Source organism: Malurus melanocephalus, unplaced genomic scaffold (assembly GCF_030028575.1).
Source record: "Malurus melanocephalus ecotype Western Australia unplaced genomic scaffold, MMel_1.1 scaffold_20, whole genome shotgun sequence".
NCBI lineage: Eukaryota > Metazoa > Chordata > Aves > Passeriformes > Maluridae > Malurus > Malurus melanocephalus.
The window spans coordinates 3,592,560-3,613,665 of record NW_026623252.1 but is presented as its reverse complement, the minus strand read 5'-3'; the positions used below and the strand labels follow the sequence as shown (position 1 = coordinate 3,613,665).

At 43.6% G+C, this 21,106-nt stretch overlaps 2 protein-coding genes across 2 annotated transcripts in view; both read right to left on the bottom strand.

Annotated features, from left to right (window-relative positions):
- Window positions 1-15,196, bottom strand: part of UBE2F (ubiquitin conjugating enzyme E2 F (putative)) — a 54,387-nt gene extending 39,191 nt beyond the window's left edge. The window contains exons 1-4 of the mRNA XM_057389888.1: window positions 15,053-15,196; window positions 13,158-13,291; window positions 4,998-5,027; window positions 3,691-3,756 (exon numbers count right to left, since the gene is read on the bottom strand). Coding sequence (XP_057245871.1) covers window positions 3,691-3,756; window positions 4,998-5,027; window positions 13,158-13,275 — 214 coding nt within the window. The 5' untranslated portion in view covers window positions 13,276-13,291; window positions 15,053-15,196. The remainder of the gene's footprint in view (window positions 1-3,690; window positions 3,757-4,997; window positions 5,028-13,157; window positions 13,292-15,052) is intronic.
- Window positions 15,197-17,805: 2,609 nt separating this feature from the next.
- On the bottom strand, window positions 17,806-18,949 carry LOC130588848 (interferon lambda-3-like). Its single transcript, XM_057389802.1, has 5 exons — window positions 18,812-18,949; window positions 18,459-18,521; window positions 18,163-18,312; window positions 18,007-18,078; window positions 17,806-17,904 (listed from the first exon to the last, which is right to left on the bottom strand). Exons 1-5 carry the CDS (start codon window positions 18,947-18,949, stop codon window positions 17,806-17,808), a joined length of 522 nt encoding a protein of 173 aa, XP_057245785.1.
- Window positions 18,950-21,106: the final 2,157 nt, after the last annotated feature.

Below are 21,106 nucleotides of genomic sequence, written 5' to 3'. Positions count from 1 at the left end.
TAGCAAACTGCACTTTATCCACCATCTAGCACTAGAATACATTTTAAACAAATGTCAGAAATTATCACATTTCCAAGTAGAAAAGTTATTTTCCTTGGCTTAATTTCAGTAGTTCTTTGATTTGCTGGACTTGGAGCAAAGCATGCAGCAACTCTTCACATTCCACCCCAGCTAAAATGAAATAAATGCCTGATGATGGATGTATCCACATGTGTCTTATGTCAAAGAAAATCCTCAGGTTTAACGAACACTCACTGCAATGGTTGTCCAAAAGAAACTCTCAAGAACTCTCAAATCAAGTCTCTCTCCAAGACAATTCAATATTCATCACTGCCTCACATTACAACTCATTTTATGTTTTGACTTTACCTTGCCATCAATCCAGTAGCACTAACACAAAACCACACTGAGCTACTACTGATTCTGCTATAAAATAAGCAAGGACATATTATATTCACCCAATTAGGAGAGCAAGGCATCTCCCMTCTTTTATACAATTCTCCCTCTATGTTTGTAAAGCAATAATAAAGCCACTCATTTGCAGTCACTGAAATGTATATTAAAAATTTGGAAAGCCTCAGTACCACCTAGAAATTTTGCACTGCATTAGCAAGATGACTTCTCATCTTTCAGCATCTCAAGTAAGTAAGTTCTCAGACTGGGAGAAAAATTCTCAATTTTTTAGGCATGTAGAAGTGGTGGGAAAAGAAGTTCTGGCAGAGCTAACAGTGAGGAAGGGACTATAAATAAAATCATCAAATAAAACAGCTTTAACACATAACTTAGGGAAGTTAGCCACAGAGATTCTTGATAAAAAGGGAGTATGTCTGAGTATGCCACAGTTTTCCTCCTACTGCTTAAATTTATGTCTTCAAGCTGTATTAGCAGAGCAAGCATCYCTCCCACTTCAGTCTCGAGTTTCATTACCAACAACCTTACTAATCTTAGCTTGCATTTGTAGGGTGTTTTAATGCCTGAAAGTGCTCTGGAAAACACTTCACCAAATTACTTCCTCACTTTAGAAGAAAATGCAAGATAATTAGGGCAGGCCACAAAGGATGCACTTTGGATAGTAACTCCCTGAATCAGCCATGCTCACCAATATTTGCCATTTTGTATCATGCAATCCAGAAAACACAGTCTTTATTAATCCCTCCAGAGTGGGACTCAAATATGCACACTAACCCCAGACTAATCCAACTGCCTGGGAACTGCAGGGAAATTGCATTAACAACACATACTCTTCTGGGTTTTCTTAATGAATAAGCCACCTAAACTCACCTCCCTTTTTTTTTTTTCCCCAAGTCATTACTGTGTTTTAGTCTCAGCCTCCAATTTTGTGCTCCAAATACCAGTGCAGCAGGCAGGACTCTGCCTGTATTCTAAGCATCTATTTCCTTATTCTCCCTAGATTTTAATCCAATATGATACTGGTGCAAAAATAATAACAGAGGCAAGTGGTAGCACAAGGGCATTTTTCAAAGACAGAACAACTGTTTCAGATAACAAAAGGAAAGAGAAGCTTCAGACAGCAGAGAAAACCAGCAGTGCCTGTCTTTGGAACACAGAGTTTTGTCCACTGCAGCAGAAAAATACAAGTCTAAGCCATTTTCCAGCATTTGCTGCTAAATATCCACTGATGGTGCACTGCAGAAAGCTGCAACATACAGGGATTGGAATTTCTTGAACTGTGTGAAGAAAGCAGCCACTTKCATCAAGATTTCCTACAAAATCATTTTAAATTAAAAACTTTCTGCCCTTGGATAATTCTGTAACATTAAATACTGGCTGAGAAAGGTTATTGTGAGAGGTGCTGAGCAAGGGAGTTGGAAGGATTTCTACTTGGTGGTCAAGTTTATTTTCTTATTCAAATTAGTCTTTTTGTGAGAGCCTAAGGAAGCTTCTTTTACTGTCCTTTCCAGAGCAGCCACATTCAAAATGACTGCATAGAACAAAATCAAGATTCATGCAATACTGTTCAGACAATACAAAAAGAGTTGGCTCAAGCCCACTTGAGCCATAAAACTTCTGTGACAAGCACTTTTCTGCCTCGAGGAAACTAAGACTTAGCATGCACTAGAGWAAACTTCAATATTGAAGGGAGGCAGAAAACTACAAAGGTTTYCTTGGTCTGCACTGTGTCCTGCCTTTAGAGTGCTAAGCTATAGCTGATCACAAGACTCTACACCTGAATTATGCATAGCTGAAAATAGATGTTTACTCGGGTCAAGCTGCAATTGCAGAGACTTCAGCTGTGCAGCTATATTTAGAGTAACAAAATGTTAATTAAGATCATCTCATTGGCAAGATCATTTCAGCAACGAAGCTGGCAYAAAAGTCATGCTCTGCATTCAACAGCTGGGTTCTGCCTGCAGCATCTTGCTGCACAGCAGTGAACAGACAAAACACTTCCTAGGATTTAGACACCTTGGAGTAAGGACAGCTTTTTCATACATCCCCCATTTGCACAGTGATTTCCAAATAAACTGGGATTTCATATAAACTGAAGGGCATTTGRTGCAAGCAGACTTAACAGCCACCAAATAAACATGAGCACAGCTCCTACACAGAATGACAGATCCAAAGTTCTAGATTAGCTCTTGAATTTAGTTTTGATTATACTGACGAGGGCAACCTCACTCGTTTTTCCATCACAAAAAGGAGCCACATTAATGGACATGTGAACAGAGACCATACAAAACTTCTGCTGGAGGAAGGGCCAGCTGATTTGGATTAATAAGCAGCAACAGTGACACCTAGCGCTGCTCTGACTTTGAAGTACTGGATTAGCAGAAACATTCCTGCAACTCCATTAAGTACAAACCACTATTTCTCCAGGTAGGCTGACACACCTCAACCAAATTCTATTATCAAAAGCATCTACAGGAAATGGGCATCTACAAGAATGAGCTGGCAGGGGCACACTGATCCCAACACATCTAACTCAAACCACTCGGTGCCCTGCACAAGGCACTGTTCTCATCTACRCAGTTGCACAGTCTCAAACAAAAAGAAGTGCGTGTGAAGTTTAAATAAACCTCCATACAAATTCAACCATAAAACACAACTTCCTATTCTAAAAYGCAGAGCAAACTGTCATTTCAGGTGGCTGTTAGGAAACTTACATGGAAAYAACAATTTATGAAAATGTTTTTACTGACCAGCCTGCCAGCAAGAGTTTCACAGCATACTTGCGTTATAATAAAAGATCTGATTTCCACATATTTGAACATTCACAGACTTGGAGACTCCTCTAAGTTAAGCAATTTCAGGCATGCCTAGATTTGAAGTTTTCCAGCAGTGTTACATTGGTAACCTATTCTTTACCTCTGCAGAACTAAGCACTCAGAACAGAATACCTAACAGGGCTGTAATACAGTAATATCCAGTCCAAGATTCCTCTCAGCAAATAAAACAAGGTGGTTTAAAACTGGCTGAGAGGGGAAAAATGTTCTCAATCAAAGTAAGCAAACAAGATCTGAATATTTCCTAAACCTACTCAATTTTGAAGGCCTATTTATTGGAATCTGGTTGTCAAAATCCAGCCCAGTTTCTCCACCCCATTAGCAAAATAATCATTCTATTACAACTAGACTTCCTTTCGACTAGAGGCTTTATTGGAATTCCTCTGGGAATTATGTTTCCTAAACACCAATATACAAAAACAGAATTCACAGTTKTAAAAATTACCTGGGGTTACCGTCAGCTGAAAGTAATGGAGCTTGTTTGGATCAGGAAAATTCACTTTACATGTACCTGTRAAGCAAAAGAATAACTGACATCAGACAACGAATTCTCCACTGTTGGAAAAGCAAACATATCATCTTTTAAACTCTTCAAACTGATTAACCTGATTAACCCCAACCTTTCAGTTAAGTAATTTCCTAAAGTTCTGGAGCATCACAAACCAAACACAGTGTTTTCACTCTCAGAAGAGARGAATTTAATGAGAATAGTGACAATGAAGAACAAGTATAGGGAAAAGGGAACAATCTGCTGGAACTGACAGGGGTTTCAGTTCAACAGCTGCAAGCTCCCAGCATAACAGCCCTTTGTTTGCATTTGGTGACACAACCCAAATTGGTTTCGCATGCACAAAAGTGGCCTTTCTTGACTGTGGCAGAGACAAGCTGKCAAGTTGGCAGAAGATGAGTCTATCCATGGATATGTTATTATCCATATTATGTAGCCTKTAGATTCTTAACCTATCAAGCTGTTTTTTGTAGTCAAGGAGTTGACTACAAAGAGTATCAGAGTTATAAACCTTATTTGACTGAAAAAAAAMCTAACTAGAGCTGCACACACMCCCTAGTAAAGCACCTATATTGTAGTAACTAAACATATACATTTCTCAGGTGTTTATTATCATTAACAAAACCTACTGAAAAAAGTTTACCTGTGTAAATTCTCCAGAATTGCCTTTAAAGGAAGGYTTATAACTCAAGTAAGATATCAGGGCTAAAATCACATTCTCTCGTCTTTTTTTTTYYTTTTTTTTAGGTAGTATGGATCACTCTTAAAAAAATGAATTTTTATGAATATTTTCACTCTTAACAAAGACATGAGGTTACATCTTGACCATGAAGTAATAGCAGGTTGGTTTCATGCTCCCAGAGAACTGAGCTATTTGTTCTGTCCCTTAACCAGAATTTCTTACTTTGAAAATGAGAGAATGAATTAAAAATAGAAGTGAGGCACTAATTGSACCCTTGAGTCCCAGGAACCTTTTGGGTGTACTATCATAGTTAAGCTCCGGCCTCCCAGAAATCAAATTCTGAAGGCAAATTATCAACACTCCTTCCAAAAGACACTAATGAGGGTCCACCTCTTCACAGTCCCTTAAGATGGAGCAATAAAGAAAACCTGTTCAAGCCAGAGTGGTGGAATTTTGCATAGCTTTCCCAGAGTTAACAAATACCATCAGAATTCATACTTCAGTCAAAATCTTCAATGGTCCTTTCCCCCTTAAAATGCATACGATTAAATGGTATACTCACAAGGTAAATTAGCTTCAAGGTCTGCAACCTCTGTTAAAAGAAAAAAAAAACAAAACCATTATTTGTGGAAGCATAAAGCCCTTCTTGAAGTCCAAATTGGCAGAGCTAATTTAAATCACCGTGTAAATCAAATTTTACTTAAAAATACAATTAAGCTGCAGGGGAAGTTTACCTTGAAATTTCTCTTTAAGCCACTCAATTCATTACCAAAAATGCTCATCTGCCCTACAGACATGGCAAATGTATCCTACTTTGATGGGGAGTGCCAAGACTGAAGCACCAGGGCTGCTACCACACAGAGCAYTGGCATTCCCAAACCACAGTTTGGTACTGGAACAATAACAAACAATWAAAATTTCCTTTTATTTATTTCCTGAGCTTAAAAGTAATTCACAAAAGAAAGGCAGCACCCTGATTCTGCTCCATGGCCCCACGGAAGTGAAGGCTGTCAAGTCACCTTCCCTGGAAGAGCCCCTGCTGTTGTGTATTTTATTGAACCCTTACTTTCAACTATCTCTATTTCACAGAAGTATGAAGGAGATGCATCAAGATATCACTCCTCTTCTAAAGTTCTAGGAAAASTAATCGAGTCTATTTTTGGCATTTCCTGTAGTCTAATTCTCCACTTCTGGCTCTGCTTTTAAGCCTCCACAGACACAGCCCATTTATTTGAGCTGACAACATGCAAGAGATTTCAGTATCAACTCTCAAAAACACACATAAAGAAAACAGTCATTCAGAATTCTTGACACTGAATCCAAACGGATCTCATGACAACTCTCAGTAACTCTGCAGAGCATTTCCTGCATCCATGCTTACCAAACCTGGCAGGTGTCTGCAGTGGGAATGAGGCTTATTTGACTTCCACCACCCTTTCGCTTGGCACATCCTGCATCTGCAGCCTACTACACCAAGAGAAAAAAATCCCACCAGAACAGAAGTACCGTGCTTCACACCTACCTAAAAAAATCACAACTTCACTCTTTTAAAATCCCACATTCGAGCAGCCAGAGCTGATTTAACCAAAGCCATGCATTGAAAGACAACACTGGGGCCATATTTTTGCTAAAGTACAGTCTTTATAATACACACACAAAAATGTAATTTCAGCTGTAATCAAGAACTTCATTTCAATTTTCCCTTCCTGGTCGATAAAAAAAAGACATACAACCAAGCCCTGAAGGCTGCAGCTACAAAAAATTTTCCTTATATTACTTACTCCCTCACTCCTTTCTTCAAATTCACCACCCTTTCATAGTGGGAGGCCCATCAATCTTCACTACAGGGCAAAGTTTAGGATCTGGCTCTTATTTTAAAGTGTTGACTGCTTTCCTTTACTGCTTTCTGCACTTGTGTGTTGTTCAGCTTAATGAATCCTGCCTGCCCTTTGCCTGATCCTGAAAAATGGAGACACCCAAGGGCAGAGCATGTTCAGCCCCAGCAATGGCTGAGCTGAGCAGCTCTGCTGAGCAAGGGCCTTACTTTTGCCTCCTGCAAGGTTCAATGGAGTTTACAGTCACCAGAACTCTTGGAAGTGTTAAAAGCTCCTGTAACGTGTTCACATCCTGCGTTTCTCTCTGTCTCGGCACAAGAATGAGAGGGTTTTCTTGTGAAAACATGAAAACAAAATGCTCACACCCAGGAGAAGGGAACACTGCTCCTTCTCTGAAGGTGTGCAAACAAGCAGGAATGCTGGGCTAATAAATCCACACAAAAACTTTGCGAACAAAGGCAAGTGCCCCAAAATTGAGGTTTCTAATGAACTCTGCAACAAACCACTGCAACGAAGAATGAAACAATTTCATGAAAATAAAGCAGACAAAGATCTGCTTCAATAATCTAAATGCTTACAGCAGCATCAAGTAAGACAACAGATGTTACTATTAATTGTGCCACATAAACAAATACTGGTGATTAACCAATTAACAACTACATTTAACAGGCCAAAGCTCTGGGTTTGAGGGTTTTCCAAATTCTGTGACTGTTTGATAGCAACAATCTTGATATTGGAACTATTTTTGTATGTTGCTGCTCAGAAAGCAAACATTTTGACCACAGCATTCAGGTTCCAGTAGGATTCTGATGTGTTAAGTTATGCGTTTTCTACATAAAGCAACACCTCTGGCATGAGCACTCTCAAAAAGAAAATGCCCCTTTGTGCAGGCTGCCAACTTACTTAACAGAGATTTGTAAATAAGCAAAGCCCAGAAGTGACAATCAGAGTTCCAATACACATAACTTCCAAGAGCTCCAAGAGCTTCAGTAAATTAAAGAACAAACTTAAGCTCACAATTTTTTTGAGCTTCTCTTTCAAGAAATTACTGTCACTACAGTTGAGCAATAAAGCAAATTCAATTTGATTACTTTTCATGGTCGTTTTGKGGAGGATCAGCATCTGTCTCTCAATTCACACCATTAAGGTGATGAGACAAACAACCAGAAAATCCAAATCTCAGGAAATACCATCAACTCCCAAACAGCCCATCTGGTGTTCCCAAAACATTGTGGCATCTAACGCAGAGGCAGCCCAAGCTGTGGTGTATTTTCAAAATCCTGCTCTTGACCCACTGTGCACTTGCTTGAACAGTTCCAAATGCTACTTGAAACCATAAAAAAGGTRAGGCTTAAACTTAAACCCACCACAAACACTGGGTGAGTTGAATGCAAACAGATTATGTCTCAAAAGCAGATCAGAAACCGTACAGGAGAGAGACAAAGCTAAGCCTAACACAAGCAATGAGAGCTATTTATAAACTATWTCACAAACAGTAACTCCCCCTACCCATTACAGTTCTCCAGACTRCACCCTCCTGCTGTGTGTACAAGGTTTATGAGACACCCCTGAGAATCTTTAATGCACAGACCACAATCCCACTGCTCTGCTCCCTCACCTCCCCCTATCAGAMTATAGCTGTGCTTCATTTACTGCCTTCCACAAAAATCAGGTTACATGCTTCCTGCTGGAGTTTGGTTTTAAGTACACCAAATAAAGGCATTATTTCATCAATTGAATATTCTCATCCACATGAACATTGCTTCTCTCTAATTTCGTTGAAAAAACTCCACTCCTGTTTAACCCCACTCCCTCTTTAACTTACTTCTTTAAGACTTCCAGAGATGAAGATAAAATACCTTGATTCTCTGATAAAAATTTGTTTTCTACATGTCAGTTCTCATGTTCTCTTAATTCCAGGATGCTGTCTGCCTTGTCATTCTTACCCACCCATCTTTATGGCATTCCCTACTTAACTCCACTGAACATACAGACAGTATTAGAAAAAAAGTATTTTCTCCCCTCTCAACTTTCCTCACCTGATATTGTGAGGAGGGATATTACTGTTTTTGAAGACTTGAAGAAAGCTAAGAAATTGATTCCCTCTTTTTTAGTTACCAGGGACATTCACCTCACTTTCTCATCTCACTTTCTCACTTCCACTGTCTCAGGCTTACACAGAAGCRCACATAAAATATTTTCTGGTTACATAAATACGATTGCAAAAGTCACACATTTTGAAGATAACCGAGGAATAAACCTTGTTAACTTGTTTTCATATATATTATTTCAAGCTGCCACAATCAAACGAAGCAGTAGTGCAATATAAAACTGAATCAAGAACTTTAGGCACACTGCAAAAAACGCAGTTTAAGGGACAACCTCTGTGATGCATGAGCTACTACTGGCATTCAGGTGTGCTCTCTATCTTAAATTCAATTTTGCAGTCACCTTCATTATACAATATTAATCTTAAATCCACTCTGGCTTGTCCTCAGCCCTTTTTAAATTTCAGAAAGGATCTGCCTTTCGAGTTCAGCACTGCATGCTCAGCATCCTGGAGAAGCAGTCATGCGGCCTCTGCTCCCAGCTTAATGAAACTCCCCTTAGCGATGAACAGAACATTAAAAATTGCCTCTGCAGCACAGAACAAAATGAAACCTGCTAAAGCAATTGTACTGCTTGCTCTACTTTAATGTGGATACTAGGCCTACAGAATAAGGGCCTTACTCACCAACTGAGCTTAGATGGAAATCCAGCGAAGACAGATGCACAAGTAAGTAATAATAAACTTTTAACAAAGCTGTGCTTTACTAGACCCTCTCTATAGYTGGAAGAGAATATCCAAATGACTCAGAATTACTTCCCAATATAAAACTTCAGGGGTATTTCCATTCATAGTATGTCCATAAAATAACTCAAGTGTCCTTCGCCATGACTGATGACTGAATACTGAACGTAAGCAATCAAAGGAACAACTTAGAAAAACTAACAGAGGGCACCAGAATTTCAAGAGTAGATTTTCYACAAACGTGGAACAAAGTCTTCTTAACCTGCACCAATCCATAAAACCAAAGTCAGCGCCCGGCACCACTATTTCAAACACCAACTGAGAAGCTTCTTCACAACCACAGTGCAAATAGCTATCAGAGCTAAATTATTACTTATTTTTCCTACTTTCAGGCAGCATGCAGCTGGTCTATGCCAAGTTTTTTTAAGTTTGTAGGCATCATCTACACTTCTCAGTCGCTGGGGTCATGGTCATCACCTTAATCAAAACAGCACTGATCTATTTAACAGGCAGGGTACACAACACAACTGAGGACTGGAGGGTTATCAGTGTGACAGCACATCCCTCACAGATCCTCTACTGCCTTCCTGGACTGGATTCTCTATCAACACAAACAAGGCTGTCTTTAATTTACCTTCAGAAAAAAAACCAGACACCGTCTGTGTCTGGACAATACCCTGAGCAAAGCTGGCAGACATCCGTCTGCAGGATTTATTAGACTAAGCCCAATTTACTGTGGATCAGGGAATAGGACAGTGGTGCTTCACCACTGACAGACCACTCTGGGTCTTTTCTCATCTCCTCCTCCTCCTGTGCTGATGGCCAGAATTCCCCTTCTTTTATGTAGGACGGATTATTTTTCAGTTTGTTGCCAGGACACTGACCTGACGGAGCCTTTCACCCATTCTGCCACTCTCACATGTTTGGAAACTCCACTCTAAACACACACCAGTAACTTCTACTTAGAACTATTCTGCCAGGCTCCTACTAGCTTTGGGACTCAATACAACACCCTGAAGTTCAGCTTATTACAGGTTTATTACAGTTCCACACCATCAAGCAATAAAAGGCACTGGTGCTGGGCCAGCTGCAGCACATCATTGCTGTGTGCACACCTTTAGCAAGCAGCTCTGCACTCCCACTCAAACTCATTCCTGCAGCTCTTTATGTGACCTAAGAACACTAGCAACATCAGCTCACCTTCACTCAGTCTCACAACATCATAGATGCTGCTGCAGCTGATCTACCTTAAAGTGYTGGAGCAAGTTCTAGAAAATTTTGCAAACAAGTAGCCTATGTATAGCTTAAGAAGCTTAAAACAGAACATTCCTAACGAATCTTTCCCACTAGATTTCCCTCTCAGTAGTCACACTGGAATGATTTGCTTCCACTGTCAGTTTCCATTTCATTCAGAAACCATTACATGCAGACTGACAGCTGCTCCTACAGCTCTTTCGGGAGAGCGCTGTGACTGCGGTGGCGCATCCTCCCCTCAACGTCTCTGGCCTGCATTACAACTTCAGTATTTCCTGTCAGGCCCTGGCCTTTGCACTGGAGCTCAGTGGTGAAGCATTCCTGAACTTGCACCAAGATCTCTTGCAAGGCTMAGGTGGGAGTAGCACTGACTGCACCAGGAACGAACTCCTGCTGTCTGGATAAGGTGGGAGATGGCAGTAGGAATAATGAGTCATTCCGTGACAGCTTTGGAACATTCCTTATGGGAATTATAGCCTAAGTGAAATGGAATCATCCTCACTTGAATTTCAGAAAATTCCAATAATGTCCAAGAAGGCATTCACAGAATTATTTCATTGATTCTGGGGGGGAAATTTTTTAATATGTATTCCCATGTATACATCCATATCCATACATGTGTGTGTTACCTTTGCACATTTGTCTACATATATATCTATCATTCTGTATGTGTGCGCATTGACTTGAACACCCTATAAAAGAGTATACGTTATCATCTTGCATCTATGTTTATAGTTGATTCATGATTAATGTAACATTTAAGTGCTTTTGTGATTAAGTTCCGCTAAATCTTTTAGACAGTGTTCACTGAGTCCAAGACTGAGCCCAGCTGCAGTGACTCCTGCCTGAAGAGTTTAGAAAGGAAAGGGGCTCACTCTGAACCCCCTGACTCAACTAAGAGTCTCCTTTACCTCTTCCCTTTCCTCTTTTCATTCCAGCCTCTGCACATATCACTCTAAATTGATTAGAATTTGATTCTCTTTTACATGTAACATCCATGCAGTAAGCAGCAACACAAACCTTACCACCAACCTTTGCTGTACTTTTGCAATTTTATATTTAGGCACTTTTTCACCAATATCTTTGATGGTGACTCTTTAAGTGGCCTAAACCACTCATTTCACAGCAGGGATACCACCTCCATGCACAATCACATCAGGATCCAGCACTCAGTGCTTGTCAGAGGCATGTGAGCACTGACCTGCTTTTAACATTTGTCAGTCTGGGACTTGTTCAATACTTCRTCTGTGCAGGTTTGCTAAAATAGCCACAGCAATTACAATTATAATGTCAATACTAATTTTTCTATAGCTTACACTGTCTTCCTCCCCTGCRGACTTGGGCATGGTTTTGAAAAACATGATTGCTCTAAGGGCAGAGTAAAATTTCTTTGGCACCTCAAATGAAGTGTGTTTATTTTACACTATCTTCCCCTGTCTATACCGTAGGTTAGGGAAAATCTCAGATTATATATATTTAGTAATTTGGCTTTGTAGCTTAGCCTGGTTAAAGAGCTTATTTCTCCTGCCTGCATCTCTTCCCTCTCAGAACTGAAGTTAAATGAGGATTTCCAAACTGGAAGTRTAAGAGTAATCACAATTTAAAACATATAAAAATTCCCTGTCCTTAAAACAATAGAGAGAGAAAATTATGGACATTATATTGCTGCAGTCTAATTGAGGCACTTCCCAGTGCACTGAATCAGCAGCATTTGCAGTGACACTTTGCTCCAGCAAGGTTTAGGCTTTTTTCCCCACCAGCTAGTAAAAACCTAATGCAGCCTTCCTAAACACACCACAGAATTTACCCTAATTTGAAAAAAAAAAAMCCCACATGCAATACTAGCTAGGTRGTATCAGTCAGGCAAATCCACCTGTGCTGGTCTAAAATCATTCTGAAACAAAGGAAATGTGAATTTCCTTTGACTGGCATGAATCCCAATAGTGGCAGTTTACGTATCAACAGCAGTACATCTGCTACTGATCATTCTCAGCAGAAACATCAACCTGAACAACCCATTCCCTGCCACTAACACTCAAATCTGAGYAGAAGGAGTGAACCTGAGTTTAAGTCCATAGTAATTGCAAACTGTCAGCACCAATGTATTTTTAAATGTATTATCTATGCTACCAAAAAAAACTGAAGCACAGGAAAGAGCTGTCCCAGGTTTAAATATAAAATGGTTTAATTATTGTCTCATTAACCCACAACTGCCACTAAGTAGGTTTGGGGCTTTTTTTTCCACCAGCTGGTAAAAACTTACAGTAGCCTTCCTAAAACACACCACACTGCAATACAATCACCCGTTTATTATTCACAAATTCATACTCAACTTCTAAGGACTCTAGGCCTACAGAAATCTCTCTTTGCATTGCTTTTCTAAGCTTTTTAAAGTTTGCTGCCTCTGACCTGCGCCATTAAAGACCAACAAAACACTGCTGTTTCTTTTATGATATTTTTTCCTGTGACAGGCAGTTATGTTTTTACTCAAAACCCATCTTCCTATCAAGGCAAATATACTAGTGTCGATACTCTCCTCCTATGCATTCTGTGACACTTATGTGGCATTTTTTCATCATGTTTTAATCAATGATGGACTAACTTTCAGAAGGAGGACACCTCTTTGATTTTCATTRCACAATAGGCGTTGTAGAAGCAACAAGCTGCTGGAGATGAGATGCATGTCAATGCATACACTACAGCAGTAACCCCAAGGGAAGTCACAAGCCATTTTAAAAATACCTGTGGGATTTTACACGCAATTTAGTGCTGTTTACTGCACCACTTCCAATAATACACTCGAAAACAGTAAACCCCAAAATATTTCAATATATTCTTTCACCTTTAACGAGTAATTTATCCCGGACAGACACCCTCCGAGTGGAGTCAGATGCTGGGCTGGACGTACGGGGGCCTCTGACACCATCATCCCGCTTCAGCTTGCTTGCCAGAGTTAGCATTACTGCTGCTTCCCACCTGGAACACAACGGGACAGCAGGGACAGTCACCAAAAACCAGCCAGCGGCGAGCAGGGGAGGAGGAAAACAAGTTTTTGAATAAGGAGCAAACTACCATCAACACAGAACTGCTGCATACAGGTAACAGAGCTGTGATTAAAGATAAGGATGGCCCAGAGCACTTGAAGAATGAGTTTGTTTGAGCTGTGAATACTGAGGCAGTCACAGTGCGTTAGGCCAACAGGAAATTCAGTTTTCTGGAGAGAGGTCAGGCTTACATCTGTGTTAGCACCACTTTCACTGCCTGACATTGCTCCTTGGAAAGAGCTCCTGTGAAAATAGCCCTGCCAGCCCCCTACTCTCCTCCACACCTCCCAGGACAACCTCCAGAGCTGCCCTTTGGCTGGTCAAAAGAAAAAAAAAAAAACTTATAAGGAGAAAGGGAAGGGATTACTGGAACAATTCTCTAAYGTTAGGAAGTGGGCTTTGAGACAGCTCCCACAGCACAGGAAAGGGACTGAAGCTRCAAACAGTGCAATTATCAACACAGCTGCACTAGAGCAATTCCTCACAGGACAAAAACCTTACGCACAGAGACCGAGTAACTGAAATGAAGAGATACTTTTGCTGTGCCAGCAATCCACTCTAGAAGATAACTGCACTGTTTAATTAATTACAGTAAAAGGTGGTCAGAATGCCAAAGTCATGAAGCCAAAATATCCAGCCCATCGTGGCTTAATATGTTGTGACAACTCCTCTTTCTTTAACATTTTGGCTAAAAGCAATGCTGACAAGATCCAAACCCTTCAGCCCCCACCACCACTAATATCACTAATATCACAGGAGAAATGCTTATTCTTAAAAGTCATATGAATTAATCAAACCAAATAAAGGGGGGAAAAAAAAGCAAAAAGCCAGGGAATAATCTCTACTTCGAGGCTGAGAAGAACATAATAGAAAAACGAGCAACAAGGTTTAAAAAAAAAAGGAAAACATGTATTTCACAACAGACCTGAACAGTAGGAAACTCTGGTCAGATCTACAAGAAGGTCAAGCTCCCTGAAGCTGACAAGTTTGTGTGTGTAAGTTTCAAGATTTTGTTTAAAAACCAAAATCAAGTTCAGGGTAAATGTAAAATCCAGCTGGCTCAACTGAAACGTACTGTGGGTTTTATCCCAGAGAAGGAAAGAATAAGCAGAACAAAAAGTCCATTTTTCCCTGGAGAAGGAAAAAACAACAGCTGCTTTAAACAAAAAAAAAAAAAAAAAAGAGAAAAAGAAAACTAAACTGTAGACCAGCTCTTCCATCAAAAAAAACCCCACTTTTTAAGTGCTAATTCCAAATAAATTCAACTTCGATAAGCATTAAAGGCCTAAATACCTTTACAGCTTGCCCTAGGAAACCAGGAAACCCAAGAGAAGCGTGCCCAGCCTGGAAATGAAATTATTGGCTTCGGCTATATCCCAAATTCTAATGGAGCACGGCAAGAAAGGACTCACAAATTCCAAGGAAAGCTTTACCGGGGAGACAGGAGAGGAAGGGAGAAGTGCTGTGCTTATTTCTAAGGAAGAGAGCAACAGTCAAGGGAATTSTCCAGCTGCTCCGGGAGGGGAGATAGCAGGGGTCGGGGAAGTCCCTCCGCAGTGCCAGGGGAACGCTGGGTCGCGGGGGAGCTGGGCCGGGGACCCAACCGGGAGCCGAGGCCTGGCGGGCCGGCAGATACGGGGACACCGGCAGCGGCCAGGCCTTAGCCGAGGGACGGGGGACAGCCCGCACGTACCTGAGCGCGGCGTCAGGGACCAGCTGCCGCGGCCAACACCATCCCCGGCGCCGGCCGGGGGGGAGCGGCGGTGGCGGCTCCTCCTGGCTCCTCCTTCCCTCTGCTTCCTCTSCTTCCTCCTCTTCCTCCTCCTCCTCCCTCAGCGGAGATCTCGCGAGAGCCCAGATGGGACCGGGAACTGAGCCCGCCGGGATCTCGCGAGAGTTTGGCGGAGGCGGCGGGGAGGCCGTTTGCCGCCGGGAGGGCGGCGCCATGTTGGGGCTGCCCCTGAGGGGCTCCCTCAGGCAACGCCGCCATATTGGGGCGCTCCCTCAGCGCCAGCGGGGTTCCGCACTGCCTGAGGGGAATTACAACGTGCATCTGACTTATCTGTCCCCAGGCCGAATTTTCTCACCTTTTGTAAAGCGAGTCAGAATCATTAAGGTTAGAAAAGACCTCTGAGATAACCGAGTCCAATCTTTGACCATTCCCACCACATCAACCACACCGCAGYACCGAGTAGTCCCCGTCCAGTCGTTCCTTAAACACCTCCAGGGATGGTAAGCTCACCACCCTCCTGGCCACCATTTCCAATAAATTCCATTCTTTTATTGTCCCCTCACAGTGCTGTGGAAATCGGGGTGGTTCAGCTGCAATAGAAATTACGCTGAGTCTATGGCAAATAGCAACTCACCCAGAGTGGAAAAATTGTCAGGGTGATTTCAGAAGCAGAGCGTAACAGGGCTTGCCACAGCCTTTGCCTTAGTGCCTATTTAATTTACCAACTAATTGTACATTGCAGCAGCAGATTAATGGGAGAATAGTGAATCAGATGAAAGCAATAATCAATCAGATGAGCTAAATAGTCAATCATATGGAAGCACAAGTCCATCAGATGGAATCTGTGTTAAAAATTATCATAAGAGTGCATTTAGTAATGGACGGTGAATTAGTTGGGTGTCCTGACTAGACTGACCAAAAACTTCAGAAATTTTCACAGTTGCGTTGTGTCAGCCCTTCCATCTGTAAAATAACTGCATAAACTTAAATTGTTCCATTTGGTAGCTACCACTAAATGAGGGAACCAAAACTTAGCCATTTAAGCAGCATCCAGGCTAGAAGATGTGATGAGGCAAAGCTGGAGACTGGACACAAGGAAAGTTTGGCAGACAGCTACTGAAATTCTGCATCCTAAACATTCACTGCAATGATACCCCTGCCCCAAAAAGAAACTGGAACTTAGCTTACCCAAATATAGTTAAACTGGAACAGAACTGCTGCTTACAGGCCTTTCTTCCYTCCTTAGGATTTTCTCTCCAGATCCATGTATTGCTTGGATAACACAATACAGCAGCTTTGGACAGAACTAAACACAACCTCCTCCCACAGGTGTTGGCTGTATGTAGTGTGAGGAAAATTAATCCACRAACACCAGAGGTTTTTGTTCAAAAAGGAGACAGAGGAGTCCCGTAACTTTATTCGAATAAAGGCAGAGGCCATGGGACATTTCCATGGGGTCTCTCAAATATCTGGAGGACGCAGCCTCCTTTTTATCCTAATTTCCCAGCCACATTTCCCTCTCTCTTTCCCCACTGGCTGARGTACTTGAGAGCTACAGACTGTCCAAATCACCTAATACAGACCCCCTTCTAATGTGCATCCCATCCTTTTTTTTATTCTTTGTGACTCTGTTCTTTTTCTCCAAGTCCAGGGATTTAGCACGGCTTGAGTGAGTAACAGTCTGTATCAACTGTGGAATTCCTATGGAATTTATGGTTCCTCTCATTGCTYCTTTGACCTGCCAGTATCTGGCCTTATCTACCAGCAGACCCCATAACTTATTTGTAAAGACATCTCCTTCTCATTCCTTTCAGTAGGTTCCAGAGAGAGGGATTTCTTGCAAACCTTCAAAAGAGAGCAGTGAAATCGGGAGCAGGGCCAGGTGGGATCCCAAAGCAGGCACTGATGGCATCTGTGTGTTCCTGGGAGSCCGAGGTCACAGAGGCAGAGCATTCCTGCAACCTGTTTTTTCGAGAGAATGAGCCGTGCCTCGTTATAAACAAATCCCGGAGTCCATGGGCAATTCCAGACGCTCCTTGGGGTTTTCCCTGCCCTTCGGAGGTGTTGGCACACGGGCGTTTCCCTCTCGATGGGTTTTTATTGCCTCGGGTGCTGCTCCTGACGTTAGATGGCAGCACATGGGTAACACTTGGGGCATGGCCAAGCAGCTATTAAAGCTCTCCAAAGAGCTTAATTTCCCCAACATTTTCCTCTCCCCGTCCCCAGATTAAACGCAATGAGGTTCCTTTTGAACAATATCGTTATAAGAMTGTGCAGGCGATAGCTGTGCTATGGGATTACAGCAAAGCATAGTAAAAACACGGGATGGCAGCTTATCTGCTTATGGTAGCTACTTTAGTTTTCATATTAAATAGCACATAAGAAAATAATTTATACAGACAAGTATGCATAATATCCTTCTTAATAAATAGCAGGTTTATATAAATAGATTAAAAAAATAAAAAAATAGAKATCCTTAAAAACATTTTGAGAACCAGAAAAACAAAGGTATCCTATAAATACACATATTCATGTTCTTTCAGGAAGTGCATTACTTTGCCTTCTCTCAAGCCAATAATTTAAAAAACTGTGAAAAAAAAAATTGTAACCTGAGCTCACATAAGTAAGAAAAAAAGTTAAATAATAAGTATAGCGCAACACAGTTGTTTTTCCCAAGCCTTGAGGCGTTCCTTGGGCAGGGGCTTAAGGACACTTCAGCACTTGTCCTGGAGGGCAGCGCACCGCAGGTTGTCCAGCACTTGAAAAACGTTGTAGATGGTGGAGGCCCTCAGGCATGCCATGGTCTCGGWGTTCTCCTGCAAAGGGGAGAAGGAGTGGCTCAGCACTGAAGTGGGGTGCAGCAGCCATGCAGTTGCTGACACCCCAAAACCCATCATCCCGCCGGCCTGACTTACTGTCTGCATGGCCACCCGCAGCTTGTGCAGCCAGTGCCTCAATCTCCCCGAGGGCTGGTGTGAAGGATCCACCTGCAAGGACAGCGGCTGGGTGAGGAACAGCCCCACCAGCACCGGGGCCGCTGAGCTGGCCCAGAGCAGGGGTTTGGGGGAGGCACTCACACAACCCCGCACATCCTCCCGGGCCTGAGTGAAGAAGTCCAGGGGCCGCCGGCGCACCTCGACGAAGCTGGGGACAGYGGGGAGCTCCAGCATGGCGGTGGTGAGGTTGAGCTCAGCTGCCACCAGCACCACTCGGTCGGACATCTGTGGGTGGGAGTGTCCTGGTTAGGGACCCGAAGCACTGGGACTGGAGGATGGTGGTCTCCAAGACCTGCCTGGAGGTGTGGGTAGGGGTGGGACTGGATGACAGGAGAGGTGTGCTCCTTTACACAGCATCACCTCGCTCTTACCRGCAGGTCTACTGCTTTCCATTTCCTGTGAAGGAGACTGGTATTGCATTTGTGGTTGTTCACCTGCAGGCATAAACGGAGAGAGAGACTGAAAAATTCTTATGGTGACTTCTGGCGATGTTGTACAACCCTGGCTAGCCTTGAGGGGTTTGAAACCAGGATGAAATTTGGCTCCGCACCCTTCATATCCCCAAACACCCTTGGAAAACATCCTCCTCATCCCCAAACTGCTGCAGAAAACATGCACCTTGTCACTCAGATCTTGAATTCAGCATCCCCTCTGTCTTGCCCCCCGCCAGCCCACCACCCCCTCTTGCAGCAGTACTCACAAACTCTTTTGTCATCTTCCTTACGGCCTTCTGCTCCTCATGTGCAATGCTCTGGTACTTGGAAAGCCTGCAGCCCTTCCTCAGGGCGTCRTGGGGAAAGGTAGCCCCCAGGCTGACCCCCAGCACCAGCACGAGCAGTGGGGTGAGGCTGAGGCACAACATTCTGTCAACAAGTGATCGATGGTCAGCAATGGATTACGATGAGGTGAGGAGGCTGCGGTGCAGGATGCCAGAGAGGATGAACAGGAGAACTCCGGGCAGGATTCACCCAATTTCTGATGCAGAGATGCCTGACAGGTGCCGCAGGTGGCTCGTTCAGGTGTAGAGCTGCTGGGTTGGTAGCTGACACAGGGAGCTGAGTCGCTTTGCTCACTGTGGCTGCCTTGCTGCTCCATCTCCAGCTTTTTATTCTGCCYGGTGCTTTCATGTTCATTGGAAAATCCAGGGCAGATTGGAAAGAAGAAAATGAAAGTGGTGGAGGGAATSCCTCCTCCATTACCTGCCCTGCCGCCTCCAGCCCTGCTGTTTGCTCCGCCTCAGCCCGGAGCACAGGGGATGCTCCGGCTGCCTCCAGCACTCACCCTCCGAGGGGGCTGGGGCTGGGGGACGCTGCTGCCAGGTTGAGTGGCACAGAGATGCTGGCAAGTGGTGGAGACACTGGCATGACCCAGCCTCACCCCACACTGAAAGCTGCGGGAGACACCTKGGGCTRTTCCTCCTCAGGTGCAGGACTTTGCCTTTCCCCTTGTAGAGCTTCAGCAGATTCCCACCAGCCCATTTCTCCAGCTTCCTGAGGTCCCTGTGGACAGCAGCACAATCTCCTGCTGGGTCATCCACTTCTCCCAGTTTGATGTCACCACTGAACTTGTTACAGCGAGGGTTCCCTGTCCTCATCATCCAGATCATTAATGAAGAGGTCTAATGACTCAAAGCTGTTGACTSAAAGGGTCCATCAAACCCTGCTTCAGCCTTTCCCCTGCTCCAGCAGCATCCCAGAGGGCTCAGGTCTTTCCTGGAAAACCACAGTGGAGATGAAAAATAGGAGGGGGCAGCATGGATTGGACAGCGGCTCTTCCAACTTTGTCCAAAGCTTGGAGAAGAGCCAGGACAGCAAAACACAGTGCTAAAGCCCCAGAGCGTGGTGGGCAGAGTTTTCCAGCCATGGATGTGGCCACTGGACCAGGCTGCCACCCAGCCTTCCATGCCAAGAGCAGGTTAGATGAGGTCAGTAATTAAAAGCTGGAGCCCTGGTGTGGGCTGGGGTCCCTTGTCTGCCCTCTTGATGAACAGGACAAAGGCTCTGCCTTTCCTTTCTCTCCCATTAAAGAAACCCATAGATTTAGAAGAATAATTTTTATTCAATGCAACAAAGTTCATGATCAATATAGCTGTGAAATCTAAGYCCAAACCAGCATAAATAATTCCACTTCTGTCACCAAAGCAGGCACAGCTCAGCTGCAATAGAGGGCACCTTAAAAATCCCAACAGATGTARAATAAATGTGGCCCCCAGTGAGAGAGAGGTGATCCATCATGAACCACTGTCCCACACCACCGATCTCTGCTGAGACACTTTCGGGTCACCCATCGGGTCACAGAGCAGCATCACATCCTCRTGGGACAGCTCTGGCTCCTGTTTCTCATCGCTGTGGCTTTTTTCTCCCAGGTGTCATTTCTGTTTGGAGAAGTAAAGTGAAAGCTCATCTCTTCACTCACGCAGAAGGAATTTCAGAGGCACCAAAGAAAAGTGAAAGCTGTGGGGCAAAGCCATGAGCACAGCCCCCAGCACACGTGGCAGCTGGAATGGACRCATGAGGATCTCTCCTGGGGGCCTTGCTCAGGTATTTGTGCCATCCCCAGCCATAGCCAAGCCCCACRCTCCTGGCTGAGGAGCAGCAAGGACTTTTTCCTTTGGGATGGGATCTTGCCATCCTGAGACTTGACGTGTGTCTTGCACAGCGATGTCATGCTCCACCATAGCCCAGCCCAGCCAGCAAAGCAGGGCTGCATTTGCCACAGCTCCTCCAAACTGTGCCAGTGCCAGCTCCTGCTCTGGCAGCACAGTGTCCCTCAAAGCCAGCACAGGCTGGGGACATCACACTGTGCCCAACAGAGTCTACAGGGCACTGGGGATCCATCACAATCATCACTCCGGTCCCAGCTGCTGATGGCACTGTGCCAGGAGAGCAGCACARATGGTGATGATGGAGCTCCTTCCATGGAGTCGCACAGCACGGAGGCTGGAGCCACTCCAACTTGGAGCAAGAAATTCCAGGTATGAAGCATTTCCAGGTGAGAGAACGAAACTGAAACATGACTG